The 15,606-nt window shown below is 39.0% G+C and overlaps 1 protein-coding gene across 1 annotated transcript in view; it reads right to left on the minus strand.

Annotated features, from left to right (window-relative positions):
• Nucleotides 1-15,606, minus strand: part of COL28A1 (collagen type XXVIII alpha 1 chain) — a gene marked incomplete at both ends in the record, with an annotated part of 145,870 nt that overhangs the window by 64,247 nt on the left and 66,017 nt on the right. Inside the window, 4 exons of the mRNA XM_080664115.1 lie at nt 6,245-6,313; nt 6,951-7,019; nt 10,538-10,606; nt 11,227-11,295. Of these exons, the coding sequence (XP_080520241.1) occupies nt 6,245-6,313; nt 6,951-7,019; nt 10,538-10,606; nt 11,227-11,295 (276 nt within the window). The remainder of the gene's footprint in view (nt 1-6,244; nt 6,314-6,950; nt 7,020-10,537; nt 10,607-11,226; nt 11,296-15,606) is intronic.

A 15,606-nucleotide genomic window follows, 5' to 3' on the forward strand; every position in this document is an offset into this window, starting at 1 on the left:
GTATACTGAAGATTCTACTAAATGATGAAAACAAGGAATGCTTGAGTTTTAAAATAAGGTAGAAGTCAAAGTGATGATTAGCAGCTGTTTAATGTTTCTTTCTTTCTGGCTTTTAAATAAAATTAAGATATAACTACCAAGCTCCAACTACCACAAGCGTAAGTACCATTCTGGACTGAATGATGTAATGAGCATATGAAATGGTTTAGTAACTCTTAAATATCTCACTTGTGTTGCCAGAATGTCAATGGAAATTTTAGAGGCCTTCTAAGCTTATGGACAAACAACCCAGACATTGACCATGTGTATCGATTATTGACTGGCCATTGTTAATATCCCTCAGTCACTTCTCACTGACACATGCTGAAAAGGGAGACAGTAACAATTACCAGCACAAATATCAAGGGAATGAGAAAATGATTAAGAAGATGCTAGAAAACATAACATTTCCTTTAGTGTCTTTTCCCAGATTTGAATTTCAAAGTATTTAAAATAATTTCAATTCTTCAAATCATTTTCTCTTCTAGAAATTTAATACTTACTCCAAAGTAGCAGTAAATCAATGCCCATAATAATTTTAAAAACTTGCTTTAGGATTTAGGAGGTTTGTTGTTGATAGTTTCTTCCTTTTCTCAAAATCACCTCATCAAAGATGAGCAAATGATTCTCCTATGCCAAGAATCACATTGGAGAGGGAGAGTCTTATTCAGCTGATTTTTAAACCTTGAAAACAGAAACATCGACACTACCCCCTAATGACATGGGGGAAAAGGCTCTCTTTTACTGATATTCAATATAATTTTCCACTGGGGAAAATCTCCTCCAGTCTGCATGATGAAAAATAAAAATATATTGATGGTGGCATGGGTGGAGAATGTTAAGAAGACTTAGCGTGTGTCTCCAGGGCTGAAGGGAACGTATGCGTATGTGTGTACTTCAGAGCTAGGAAAACAGCAGAGAGAAAAGCAATACTGAAAATCATGAGATTGCCTGGAGTGCAGCTCTGATGTTAGCGATCATGCATAGAACTGAGTGGGGAAGTAACCTTGAAAAGTCACCTAGTCAAGTTTTCTGGGTTTGAATGTGACCTTTGCTGAAATCTAAAGGTCAAATCGTCTGGCATTTAAATTTGATATGGCTCTGGCTTTAATTAGTCCTGTTTTTTTGAGCTGATTGTTCTGCCTATAGCAATTTTGCAGTCAAGTTCTGGGAGGTGGGTTTCTTCAACTCCAATTTGGAATCATGGACCCTTAACTTCATTATCATGAAGTCTGTGTCCTAGGCCAGCCCTCCTTGTCAGACACTGTTCAAAATGGAGTTCCTTGTCCACTCCATGTCCGCCGATGGAATCTACAAATTCCGAATGCAGCTCTGTGAATCGCTCCTCTGTTCCGCCACGGCCTGTTGGTGGTATGCACATATGTGAGCCATTGCGGAGAACAGAGGAGGGATTCAGATGCTGGGAACATTCAATAGTTAAACATTTAAAGCTTTTGAAAAATGTTTAACTCTTTGGGGTTTGGGTTTTATGCTTCCCTTTAATGTTTACATAATTTAAGTCATGACGATGGAAAAGCTAGATTGGAAAGAGAAACAATCCAGCTGAACAATAAATGGTGCCCTGATAGTCAGAAGATGGACAGCTCTGCAGCCTGAGCACCTATATATACATCAGGCCAAGCCATTCTTTCTGCTCTGATTTCTTCATCCATTTAGTCTTTCATCCATATTCATAGTGTCCCTCTCATACACAAACACACTATAGTATCAAAACTATAGTTTATATTACAAAGGGGCAAATTGTTCAGTCTTTAGGTTCTTGCTTTCCTCGTCTATAAGTGGGTTGTTTAAAAATGTCACAATATCCTGGAAATATTTAGATAGTATATAATATTTAGGTAATATACAATAATAATAACAACAACCCAAAAGTCTTTCTGCCCACAGACCTTATTCCAACCACTCGATGGTTAAGAGGTCCCTTGAGGGCCCCAAATGCCAGGTTTGATCTGCTCTGTGCAAGAGCTGCCTGAGCTCAGCGGCCCCAGAGCTTTGGACAGGCCACGCTTTCTCTGTGAGGAACTAGCACACGGAAGGGGCTAAAAGAGCTCAGAGAGGGACATGGGGGGATGCACCTGCCTTTATGGAGCTCCAGAGAGCCACTCCTTGCATTCATCCCTCTTCTAAGAGGCCAAGAACAAACTCTTACCCTCAGAGGTGTCAGTGAATGACCCTGGGACAATATGCACCTCATGAGTCTTTGGGGGTGAAAATACGGGGAGTGGAGGGGGGGGGGAAGGAGTTATCTGAGTTTCTCAAAGGGAAATGAGATTTATATAATGATTGTCCCCAAATCACAAAGGGTCCTTCTTAGTCTCTAGGGTCCAGTACAGAAATGCAGGCAGTGTTACACAGGATCTCTGAACTTGACTTCCCCATAGTGGAGCAGGGAATGTGGATCCAGGGGTCAGGGCACTGGATGAGTGCATCCCACTTAGCAAGAAACCAAATTGTCTGTTCCTCTTCAGGGTGTGTTTCCAAAGTGGATTTTAAAACTATATCTGCTTTTACCTTGAACGTTGTAGTTTTTACAAGACTTTTAGAAATCTCTCAGAAGCCCTTGTCAAAATTTGGATTATATTCAAGGTAATGTATATAGAAGTGCTATAGCCACTGATGTCATAAGGAATTCGTCCACTTGGAAGAAAGCCCGGGAGCACCACAAGGGTGCAAGAAGTCAGGGACTGGTTTTTATATGTTTTGAAACATAGAAGCTTTGATTCAAATGTCTGTGTCATATGTTAAACACATGTGACCTTAACCAAATATCACAAAAGCCCACCATAAATTAATAGTCTGCCTTAATGGTTTCCTCATTTCAAAACACATTTGTTTTATAAGTTAATGCCCTAAGGCCAGTATTTTAAGGTGACTACACAGAGTTTTAATGAAAAACGTATCAGCTATATATGTCTATACAACCACACACACATAATATGATTTCCCTGCCTTTTTAAAAGTCAAAATGGAAGGGGAGAAATTTTGCACACACTTAGGTCCTGCACTTTTGCTACCACTGACAACTGTAAGTATTTTGAAAGTTTCACCTTCACTCTGCCAACCCAGAAGGACAAAGTTAAGTGGGAATTAGACTTCTCTGAATATTTTCCTTTCTTTACCAGCTTCTGTTCGTGTGTACATGCGCACGCATCCAAGTTTTCTTTAGGAAAAAAAAAAGAAAAAGGCCGAAACCGGTTTGGCTCAGTGGATAGAGCGTCAGCCTGCGGACTGAAAGGTCCCGGGTTCGATTCCGGTCAAGGGCATGTACCTTGGTTGCGGGCACATCCTCAGTGGAAGTTGTGCAGGAGGCAGCTGATCGATGTTTCTCTCTCATCGATGTTTCTAGCTCTCTATCCCTCTCCCTTCCTCTCTGTGAAATATCAATAAAATATATTTAAAAAAAAAAAGAAAGAAAAAGAAAAGGCCATATAGAGATGTGAAGGCTGCTTTAAAAGAGGAGAGATGGTTTTGAAACTTACGAAAAGCTGATTTTTGCCTTTAAAATTTCCTGTATTTTTAAATGATTGATCCAAGTCCTTGGATTCTAAGGCTAGCTCACACTCCTGACATCGCCCTCCAGGGCTAGTGATCACCAGGATAACTTAATTTCCCTGCATAGGCAGAAATAGGCAGCAGAGAGAAGGAAAAGGCAGCAGAGAGGGAGGTAGGTGAACAGAGGCAGGTCCAGGCTAATGTTCTCTTCTCCTTTCAGCTGGAAGTGCTGCTTCCACTCAGCCCCCCCTTGTGGGCTCACAAAGATACCATTTCACTTAAGACAGAGCTTCTGGCAACATGTTGACTGTTACAAAAAAATAGGCAGGATAAAATTTAGAAAGAACAGTTTTTTCCTTGATTTCCCCCCCTGAAGTGTATATGGAAATAAATACAAGGGACTTAGAGAAAAGCCGTATATGAAATCATTTAGTAAATGTTTTAGTCTACATGTTAAGTAATCTGACAGTGAACATTAATAGAAATCTAATTTTTAAATGTTCTCTATCTGTGGCTAATTATTATTGCTCACTGTAAGATAGTAACATAATAGCATAGTTAACATAATACAATACATACTTATATAAAAATTTTTATAATAATCTACTCTGGAAATGTAAATGATCATACAATTCCATTGGAATACAAATACATTCCAGTATATACTTAACAGATTTTATATCATGCCTCACTATAAATAGGAATAAGCTTCTATTTCTCTAACTAAAGGAATATGTGGTGTAAAAACAAAATTTTTTTTCTTTTTTCTTTCTAGGTTTAAATTTTAACATTTTACAGATACTTTGCCTTAAAGGAAAAAAAAATACTACAATACCTAAACTCAGTAAGGTCAGTGGCACTGCCGAGGTGAGTAGAGGACTGGAGTCAGTCCTTAGTCTGACCAAGCCAGATCCTTGATCAAAGCACCTGGGGGTGTCTGCTCTGCACAGGCTACTGGGCACTTTCAGACAAGCCTCTCCTGGACTCCCATGATCACCCTGACAGACAGAGACCTCCTTGGGACAGGATATTCAGTGCCATGGGTCTTCAATCTTTCATTCTACTGGGAGAGGACAAGAGGACGCCTGCCTCATTCATCACACAGAAGCAGTCTCAAGGTGTGGTCACTCCTAAGCGATGGGGCAGAGACCAAAAAAAAGACTAAACGTTGACATTGAGTACTTACAGCAGCTCTCCCTAATGACCTGGATGCATTAAAAAAACTGAGTTGTTTACAAGAAAAACGATTTTAAATATAATAATGTTACACACAATAAACATTAATATTTCAAGATAAACAATTTTAAGAAGATTAAAAATGGTGGCAGAGTACGTGGATGCTGCCCAGACATGCTCCCAGGAATAAACCGTTTTAACAACTAAAAAAAACAACAACAACAAAACTGAGTTGGTGTATTCTAAGGAAAAAAGCTCTCTTTCAGGTAATATTGATCATTCATTAATTTTCCATTCATTCAACATGTTATAAAGCTCCTATTGGGTGGCACCCCTAGGTCTGGCGTGGGGAATTTAGCAGGGAACAAAACAAAGAGCTTGCATTCAAGAAAACTTACTCTTACGGAGTATGCAAGGCAGGAAATGAGCAAGATGATTTCAGAAAGTGACACCTGCTATGTAGGAAATACACAAAGGGGTATGATAATGATGAGGAGGGAGGGAGGGGAGAGAAAGATGATTGCTTTTGAATGGGTGGTGAGGGAGGTGAGTCATCCTGACAGAACCAAGGCCTGGAAGCAGGGATGAGCTGAAGCAGTGTGTAGTATAGGCTGGTGTGGCTTGGCAAAGGGGTGGGGGTGGGGTGGGGGGGTGCGGGGGAGGCGTGGCATTGGCAGCAAGAGAGGAAGGGGCAGTCAGGTCATGAAGGGCCTCATAGGCCATGGAAAGTGGCTGGAGCTTGTTCTCAGCACAAAGAGAAGCCACCAGAGTGTTTTTTGAGAAGGAAAGAGATATGATCTGATTTATGGTTGCAAAAGAGCCCTCTGCCCACTTGGTAATAGAAGGCCAGAGGTAAAGAGGGAAGACCAGTGAAGAGGCTATTTTAATAGCCCAGGCAGTCTTCCCCGGTGGAAACAGCAGGAGAAAACCAGCCAGAGTCAAGATATGTTTTGAAGGTAGAACTGACAGGATTTACCATGGGGGCTGGACGTGGAGGAAGGAGGGGGAAAGAAGGGACCAAGAATGACTCAGGTATCATCACATCAGCGTGGGGTGCGTGGAAGTGCTATTTACAGCCTTATGGGATGAAAAGCAAAGGTTCCATTTGGATGTTAGGTTAGAGATGTCTGTGAGAAATCTAAGAGGAGCTGTGTGGAATAAACCAGAGGTGTGAGACCAGAGCTTAGAGCAGGGAAGATAGAAATTGGGATACCATTGGCACGTGGCTAGTGGAAAGAGAGGAGGGCTCTGAACCAACTGATCTCGGTGCAGGAAGACAAAGCAGCAAAGGGACGTGAGGATTGCCACAAGGAAAGCAAGAGAAAAACCATAAAGTTACGCTACATGTTCAAATGAGTGCAAGATCCCCAGGAAGTCCATGGATGAGGATTAATAACTTTATCAATTCTTTAGATACCCCTACTCTTCTATCATGCCTGATTAAAAAAAAAAAAAAAACACACATACCAATCATGTCCCTCTAGAAGCTACCATGTTACCTACTTTAAAATCTCACCTTTGCTCCAGTGTCTCCCACTCCACGTAAACCCATTGGCCCCGGGGGTCCTGGTAATCCTCGAGGTCCCTAGATGTCATGATAAGGGAGAGAGTGAGCAACTTTGTTTGCAGTATTCGAGAGAAAGAAAGAAAGAAAGAAAGAAAGAAAGAAAGAAAGAAAGAAAGAAAGAAAGAAAGAGAGGCAGGGAGGGAGGGAAGAGAGAGGGGGAGGGAGGGAGGGAGGAAAAGAAAGAAGAAAGAAAGAAAGAAAGAAAGAAAGAAAGAAAGAAAGGAAGGAAGGAAGGAAGGAAGGAAGGAAGGAAGGAAGGAAGGAAGGAAAGGAAGGAAGGAAGGAAGGGAAGGAAGGAAGGAAGGAAAGGAAGGAAGGAAGGAAGGAAGGAAGGAAGGAAGGAAGGAAGGAAGGAAGGAAGGAAGGAAGGAAGGAAGAAGGAAGGAAGGAAAAGAAAAAGAGAGAGAAAGAGAGAAAGGGAGGGAGGAAGAGAAGGAAGAAAGAAGGAAGGGAAGGGGAGGGCAGATGGAGGCAGAAAGGGGGAGAGGGAGGGCGGGAGTGATTGAGGGAGGGAGGGAGGGAGGGAGGGAGGAAAGGGAGGGAAGGGAGGCAGAGAGAAAAGAGTGATGAAGGGAGCGCAGGAAGAAGGAAAACAAGGAGAAGGGGAGGGAAGGCAGGGAAGAAGGAAAGAAATAAAAGCAACGCCCAAACTTACAGCCACACCAGGATAGCCATCGCCTTTGAGTCCTGGAGCACCCACTGGTCCTCGCGGGCCTTGGGCACCCTGGATAAATTCCAACACCAGGTGATATCATAAGACTAAACTGTGGGGCACCTGGTAAAATGTAAGCACACTACCAACTCAATATGCCAAAAGTAGATTTGATAAGTGCAAAAGGAATGATTTGGAAATGTTTAGAAGGAAATCCTACTACATATGGTAACTTAGTATCTCTTCATAAGTCTTACTCCTTATATGTGGTGGGAATCATGAAATGCATGTAGGAAAAAATATATGTGAACCATTACTGAGTGTGCTATAGAAAACACATTTCATAGGAATTAGAAGATAGCTGGTTGCTGCTATTTTAATTTTTTAAATTATGGATTTTTACTGCAGCATACATCAGGAAAAGGTATAAAAATGAGAAAATTTAGTGAGCATCCTGTAAGAGAAAGAGTAAAAAAAGAATACATAGCAAAATTTGAAGTGTAAAGTAAGGTAACTGAATGTTATTTATTACGATGGGCCTCAATAGGGCCCAAGTTACATGGGGAATAAATAAGACCAGATAAAAAATTAAAACAGCGTATGTTTTTTTTAAGTTATAAAGGGCCAGGACACAGAGTTAATGGTTCATATTTTTATACCTAGGAAAAAGTTCTAAGTATTGCTTTATCATGATAAAGTTAAACATCAACAACTTTTAGTTGTAACTACTGGACTCCTATATAGAGAAATGTGCTTATTGCCTCTCGAACAAGTGTTTTGAGATGTGTACTCTCTACAAATGGAAATTAAAGACATTGTTGGTGAAAGTAAAATGGAGAGGGAGAAATCAAAATAAAAATGAGGAAGACACACCCAGAAGATTCATTCAATATTAGTCTTTTGCACTTATATTTAAAACTTGTAATATTCCTTTTATACCACATTCCATTGTTACTACGATAACTCTTGCAATGGCCCTTGTCAGTACATATCTATCATTCTTGACTTTTACATTAGGAAGAAACTCTATTAATAGACCTTTGTTTTCCAAGATTGGAAAAAGTAGCAGAACTCTCGATACTTTGCTTATATGATAACAAACCCTGAAATCAAACTGCCATTTTTCTAATCCAAAATGTTGGCCAAAATCCAACTCTCTAAAATGTTCCTAATTCTATTCCTATGCAAGAATGATTGATTGGACAGGGAGGAAATCAGCATACCCTTTAAGCAGTAAGAAAGTTAAAAGTGTTTTGAATACCATGAATGCAACAACTGTTGGTTGTTGTTGTTGTCGCTGTTGTTTTTCTTTATTGATTAAGGTATTACATATGTGTCCTTACTCCCCCATTGCCCCCCACCCCCCAGCAACGACTGTTTTTTCCTATTAAATCTAAGAGACTGGTTTTACATGATTAACCTTCTTAAGGATGATCATGTTCAGAACACATGTGGTCACTTATTAAAACTTAGTTTACTATTTATCATCCACAGAAATCCAAGATGCCTGCATACAGCTGTGTGACAGAGAACAAGAGCAAGGTCTTCTGCAGATGTGAGTTTTGGTGTATCTCCAACTACAGGAAACTGTTCACTTCTCAGAAGCAATCTATTATGCTGTTCCAACTGTGTTTAAATTCAGGGTAAGCATCCACATGGGATATGTCCCAGAATAAGATGTCCGTTTCTCTCCATGCTAACACAAGGAGCAGGCCCACCACATCAGCAATAACTGCTCCCTGGTTAAGTTGAAAGAAAATTGGAATAAAAATCCGCTTTCAGTTTTTCTTTATACCTGCCAAGCCTATAACAAATCGTCAGCAGCTGTTGTCATTTAGCCTCTGGCACCCACACTGGGGGGTGGGAGGACATTAAAACATTAATAGTTTACAAACATTTTTTTCCTGGAGAACTTTATCTTCTCCTCTGCAAAAATTTTAGTTAGCTTGTTACTTCTAATGTTCACAGGAATAATATATGGGTTTTTATTTTGGACTCCTCACCACATACTTTTCGATGGAAGATTGCCACTTGGCTTCTTTGCACTGGATTCAAGAAAATATCGTGCAAAGTGATTCAATTTGAAGTGTCTCTCATTCAACATAAGTTAGGGCAGAAATCTTAATCTGATGTTTTAAAATGGGCTTTGGAGGGATCTGGGAGTTCTCTGAAGTAATACACAAAAACTGAATTAATGTGACAAAATTTCCATCAGGCATTTAACCCCCCCAAATGCTTAAAGACCCATGTATTAGGGAAGAAGGTCAGAAAGAGCATCTTTAGAGGCCAAGGGATTCGAAAATGCTTGGAGTGAAGCAGCAATAACTTTACTAGCACCAAAAATACTGGCACCAATAATGTCCAATAATCATCAGTAGAAAATAAGATGGAGCTTATAAACCCTAGCTGCATATTTAATTAGACTTTATATCTATTGTAAGGAATAAGCAGAGAGAAGCAACTATAAATCATAAATCTAGGAATACACATATCCAGGAAGTTATAAAACAGTATAAAAATTATCACCCAAATGTTCTTAATCAGGGTCATATTTATAGTTTTAATTATGAAATTTGGATTTTCTCCTGGAGTTGTACATAACTTGGGTTTCCGTGTGCCTCAAAGTCTGGGGAGTGAGGTTATCATCTTGTTCTGGTTTGTCTGAGACTTTCTGTTTCAGCTTGAACCTCCCACATCCCTGGGATCTCCTCTGTCCCCAATAAACCAGAAGATTGTCACCCTAGCAAGGATGACTGTTAATGTGATTAAGAAAAATGATGCCAGGATCCTCCATTGACCTTCAGAAAGAATTCCTACAATTTATATCAGTATACAATAGATTTTGCATTATATTTCAAAGATGGTTCTAAGTTTTGTTTTTTGGCCCAGCCGGTGTGGTTCAGTAGTTGAATATCAACCTATGATCCAGGAGGTTATGGTTCGATTCCCAGTCAGGAGGCAGCCGATCAATGATTCTTATCATTGATGTTTCTATCTCTCTCTCCCACTCCCTTCCTCTCTGAAATCACACACACACACACACACACACACACACACACACACATACTTTGTGGGGTTTTTTGGAAGTATGAAAATCACTGATGTTAGTTCTTGAACCCTTTTGTCTAGAAGAGACAACTTGATAGAACTGAAGCCAGCTTCAAAGCTATATAACAACATGCTACTCATTTACTGAGTGCTGATTATGGAGCCCTGAAGCCCTTATGAACACAGGGATGTGCTTGTTGCCATTTGGAATGTTAAATATTGCTGCAGTGCTGGGGTTTGCTGCCATGGAAAAATAGAAATTACTACTTAAAGCTGTCTTCTATAATTATTTGCATTTTCATCTAAAATAACTCAGAAAGATGGATGACATTTAGGAAAAATAAATGATCCCCTGCATTTATGAAAAATAAATGATCTGTTGACTTGGTTTTTTACTAAAGGGAATAGTGTATTCTTATATTTGAGTTCATCAACATACTGGAAGTAGAACCATCTCCGTCATCAACTTATGATGCGTTAAATCTACTTTCATTCTCTCACATACAGAAAAATAAAAATAAAAGAACATAAATAAAGCCTACCTTTGGTCCTCGAATAGCAATGCCAGGTTCTCCTTTAAATCCAGGCACTCCAGGTCCTCCTCTATCTCCCTGGACATTTCAAATAATGTTCAGAGTTTCAGACTTTAGGTTGCATGAGAAACCACAATGGCAGGGGGCAAAAAAAGTGGTTTGTAAAGGGCCTAATTTACCACTATCAGATCTTGAGAGAGAACATTCTTCTAATGTACTTGAGGGGAATTTCATATCCTAAGTAAATAAAAGCTGTCAGTAAAAACTACTAAGCTGGTTTAGAAGAAAGGCCACTGAAATAAGAGGTGGCTAACTTGACACAAATGTTTAGATTGCAAGAATGTCTGGGGATGCTCTCAAATCTGAGTGGATTTCTTTTCTGTCACACTTCCTGATTATAAATCCTAGACGATTCTTCTGAATAAATGCAGTAAATTCTTACCTGCTCTAAGGTCTAGAATTTGGGGGAGGTAATTCAAGGTGAAGTGACAAGTTCAAGACCAGGAACAGAAATCTGGTTTCTAATCTTATATTTGCTGCTGGTTTTTAGTTTGCTTAATTGTGCCATATCAGAGTTGAACTACATAATAGCTTGGGTTCTTCCAAAACTAAAATTCTAGTTGACTGGTATCATGAATTCCCTCCCCCTTTCCCAATTGTCTAAGAAAAAGAAAAAATATATTCCCAAGAATGCATACCTTTGGTCCAGGTGGTCCAGGAATTGATGCTCCAGGAATTCCAAAAGGGCCCATAACCCCTGGTTCACCCTCAAAGCAGAGAAAAATACTCATTACATTTCAAGCCAAAGAAAACTATATGCAGGAATTACATTAGGAAAAACATAGAAATGTGTTTCCAGCATTTTAAAATATCATGACCTGTCTATTTTACAGACCAATGTGAAATATTTTTACATCTTTGTTAAACCATGACTAAAGTTATTGATGATTAAGATTTCAATGCCTTTAATAAATGCACTCAACTAATTCCTGAGTATTAGGAAAATTTTATCTCTTGTGCATCCTTTTATTAGCTAATAAAAATTATGCACTTCATGGTGCTTCCTTTTTGTAGTAGGCCAGGGAAGTCAGAGGGAAATATTTGTTCAATTATAACAATTATCTTCAGCGTAAGTTTTGGGGTATACTTGGTTAGATGAGTAATGTCTCTTATAGTTTATAACTTTTTTCTTTGTTATTTTGTTTTGTGTCAGTCTTCCATTGTAAGCTATCTCATATTCCATCTTAGAAGTAGAGAGCTTATGGTAAAAAATTGTTTTCAAATAAAAAAATTAAAATATTTCTCAATCATTTTTGGTGTCTCAATATTGAGTTTCAATAAAGACTCAATTTGAAATAGCAAGCAGTATCGCTGTCCCACCTAGATCTAGACCAATTATTCTCACATTTTAGGGAATAATCACCAGAGAAATTTGGTAAAATATAGAATCCAGGGTTTCAGTCCCAGAGATATATTTTTTTTTAATTTTCCCAACTCCAGTTGACATTCAATATTATATTAGTTTCAGATTACAGCATAGTGGTTAAACATCTATAAATTTATAAACTGATTGCCCCAATAACTTTAGTACCCAACTGGCACATACATAGTTATTACAATATTGTTGACTGTATTCTCTATGCTGTTCTTTACATCCCCGTGGCTATTTTGTAACTGCCAATTTGTACTTCTTTATCCCTTCACCATTTTCACCCAGCCCTCCAACCCATCTACCCGCCATCAGTCAGTTCTCTATATCTATGAGTCTGTTTCTATTTTGTTTAGTTATTTTGTTTTAAATTTCACATAAAAGTGAAATTAGATGGTATTTGTCTTTACCTGTCTGACTTATTTCACTTAGCATAATACCCTCTACATCCATCCATGCTGTCACAAATGGTAAGATTTCAGTCTTTGTAATGGCTGAGTAATATTCCATGGTACATATATTCCACATCTACTTTATCTAGTTGTCTACTGATGATCAGTCCCAGATATTTTAATTCAATAGATCTAGGGGCTGGGCCCAGGAATATAAATTTTTATGAGGCACCTCTGTTGATTCTGATGTAGGTGCCATTATCTCCCCAAAACACACTATGCAAAACAATTATCATTAAAAGAGGGTGCACACTCCCTACAATGTGTTTAAAATGACCCATTTGGCATTATTAGAAGATAATATTGGGGCTACACTATAGTTTTTATCTCATCTTTTAAATTTTCAATTATTTAGATAAACCTATGACATTAATATGATAGTTCATGAATAAAAAATTATATTTAAAAATAAAACTATATTGGAGTGTGGTCAATATTTTTTTACTACTAGAGATGCATAATCAAACAGTTTAGAAACTGCTGATATAGAACAGGTGCAGCAAACTGCAACCTGTGGGCCAAATCCCACCTGCCATCTGGCTTTGTACAGCCAGGGCCTAAAAATGGCTTTCACATTTTTAAATGACTGTTAATAAAGTGTGTATATAATACCTTCAATTTTGCTCCTTGGCCTGCAAAGCCTATAATATTTACTACCTACACATCTACCAAAAAATTTGCCTCCACCTGCCCTGGCCAGTGTGGTTGAAGTATTGTCCCATATGGTGATTGTGAGTTCAATTCCCGGTCAGAGCACATACCTAGGTTGTGGGTTCAATCCCCAGTGGGGTACATATAGGAGGCAACCAATGAATGTTTCCTCTCACATCTATGATTCTCCCTCTCTCCCCCTATCTCTCCTATTCTCCTTCTCCCTCCCCCACAACCTCCCTCCCTTCTTCTAACCCTCTCTCTAAAATCAGTAAGCATATCCTCCATGAGGATTTAATAAAAGAAAAAAAAGTTTGCTTCCTCCTGCCTTAAAGAATGAACTATTCTAAGATCATGAGCTGCCCATTTGATCTCCTGCCTCCTTTGGGAGAGCCACTGGTAATGACTCCTGCCCTGAGCCACAGCTGAGGCCTCCTGCTCTGCAGAGTCCCTAATATGTTGGACAGCTGAGCACACTGGCCTACTGGGGCCCAGGTCATGCCAATGCATGTATGTGCCCACCCTTAATTCCAAAACTACAAGGCAATGGCACATGACACACCAGGATTCTAGCAACAGATAACCACCCAGTTCAGTCCTATGGTGAAGAAATAAATCATTAACCTGTTAAATTTTTCACTAAGGCCCTAACTGGTTTGGCTCAGTGGATAGAGCGTCGGCCTGCGGATTGAAGGGTCCCAGGTTCGATTCCAGTCAAGGGCATGTACCTTGGTTGCGGGCACATCCCCAGTAGGAGGTGTGCAGGAGGCAGCTGATCGATGTTTCTCTCTCATCGATGTTTCTAACTCTCTATTCCTCTCCCTTCCTCTCTGTAAAAAATCAATAAAATATATTTAAAAAAAAAATTTTTCACTAAGACCAGAGCAAAATTATGCTTCCAGATTTAATCTACTCTACTTTTTTTAAGAGGCCAATTACTGTACTTTTAAATACATAGTTATATACCTAGAAGGTATACATTTTTTAAAGACCCTGTATTAAGATTTGATTATGCTTTCAAATATAGCAGCTCTTCATCAAAAAGAAGAGCTTTATTTAAAAATACAGAAAAATATTCACTTTGAATAAGAGTAACTGAGACATAAAGAGTAGTCACTGTTATTAATAGTAATATAACACATTTCTTATAAAGTGGAATTTCTCATCATGTTCTGCTTGAACTACCTGCAGCAGAAGGCACTTATTTAAGAAAATCAGATCCTGGTGCCCCTTCACCTACTTAGATCTCTGGGCATGGTGCCAAGAAATAGGGATTTGTAACAGGGATGTTGAGGGACACCGGTCTATTGCTGTGCAGAAGCTTTTTAGGTTGATGGAGTCCCATTTGTCCTTTTTTCTCTTTTGTTTCTCTTGCCCTGGGAGATGTACCGGTGAATATTCTGCTACATGAGATGTCTGTGATTTTACTGCCTATATTTTCTCCTAGGATTTTTATGGTTCCATAACGTACATTTAAGTATTTTATGCATATTGAGTTTATTCTTGTTTATGGTGTAAATTGGTGGTCTAGTTTCACTTTTTAGCATGTACCTGTCCAATTTTCCCAACACCATTTATTAAAGAAACTATCTTTTCTCCATTGTATGCTCTTGCCTTCTTTGTCAAATATTAATTGACCATAATGGCATAGGTTGACTTTGGGGTCTCTGTTCTGTTCCATTGATCTATATGCTGGTTCTTGTGCCAATATGAGGCTGTTTTGATTACAGTGGCTTTGTAGTATAGTTTGATATAAAGAAACCATCCTCAAAATGTAAAGGGAGCCCACTCTATGGGAGAACATATTTGCCAATGATAAGGGGTTAATTTCTAAAATATACAAAGAACTCATACAACTCAAGAGGAGGAAGACAATCCAATTAAAAAATGGTCAAAGCACCTGAATAACCATTTCTCCAAAAATGACATACAGATGGCAAACAGACATATGAAAAAATGCTCAATGTCACTAATCATCAGAGAGATACAAATTAAAACGACAGTGAGGTGTCACCTCACACTTGTCAGAATGGCTACCATCAACAAATTAACAAATGACAAGTGCTGGTGAGGATGTGGAGAAAAGAGAACCCTAGTGCACTGCTGGTGGGAATGCAGACTGTGCAGCCACTATGGAAAATAGTATGGAGTTTCCTCAAAAAATGGAATTGCCATTTGACCCAATGACCCCACTTCTAGGAATATATCCTTAAAAAAATGAAAAAACCAATCAGAAAGAATATTTGCACCCCTATGTTCATAGTAGCATTATTTACAATAGCTAAGATCTGGAAACAGCCCAAGTCCCCGTCAGTATATGAATGGATAAAAAAGCTGTGGTACGTTTACCCAATGGAACACTAAGCAGCTGTAAAAAAGAAGGCTCTCTTACCCTTTGAGACAGCATGGATGGGCCTGGACAATATTATGCTAAGCGAAATAAGCCAGTCAGAGAAAGTCAAGTATCACATGATCTCACTTATATGTGGATTCTAAGGAACAAAATAAATTGACGAATAAGAGAGGACCACAGACATGGAAGCATA

This window comes from Plecotus auritus (genome assembly GCF_963455305.1).
Source record: "Plecotus auritus genome assembly, chromosome: 4".
Lineage (NCBI taxonomy): Eukaryota > Metazoa > Chordata > Mammalia > Chiroptera > Vespertilionidae > Plecotus > Plecotus auritus.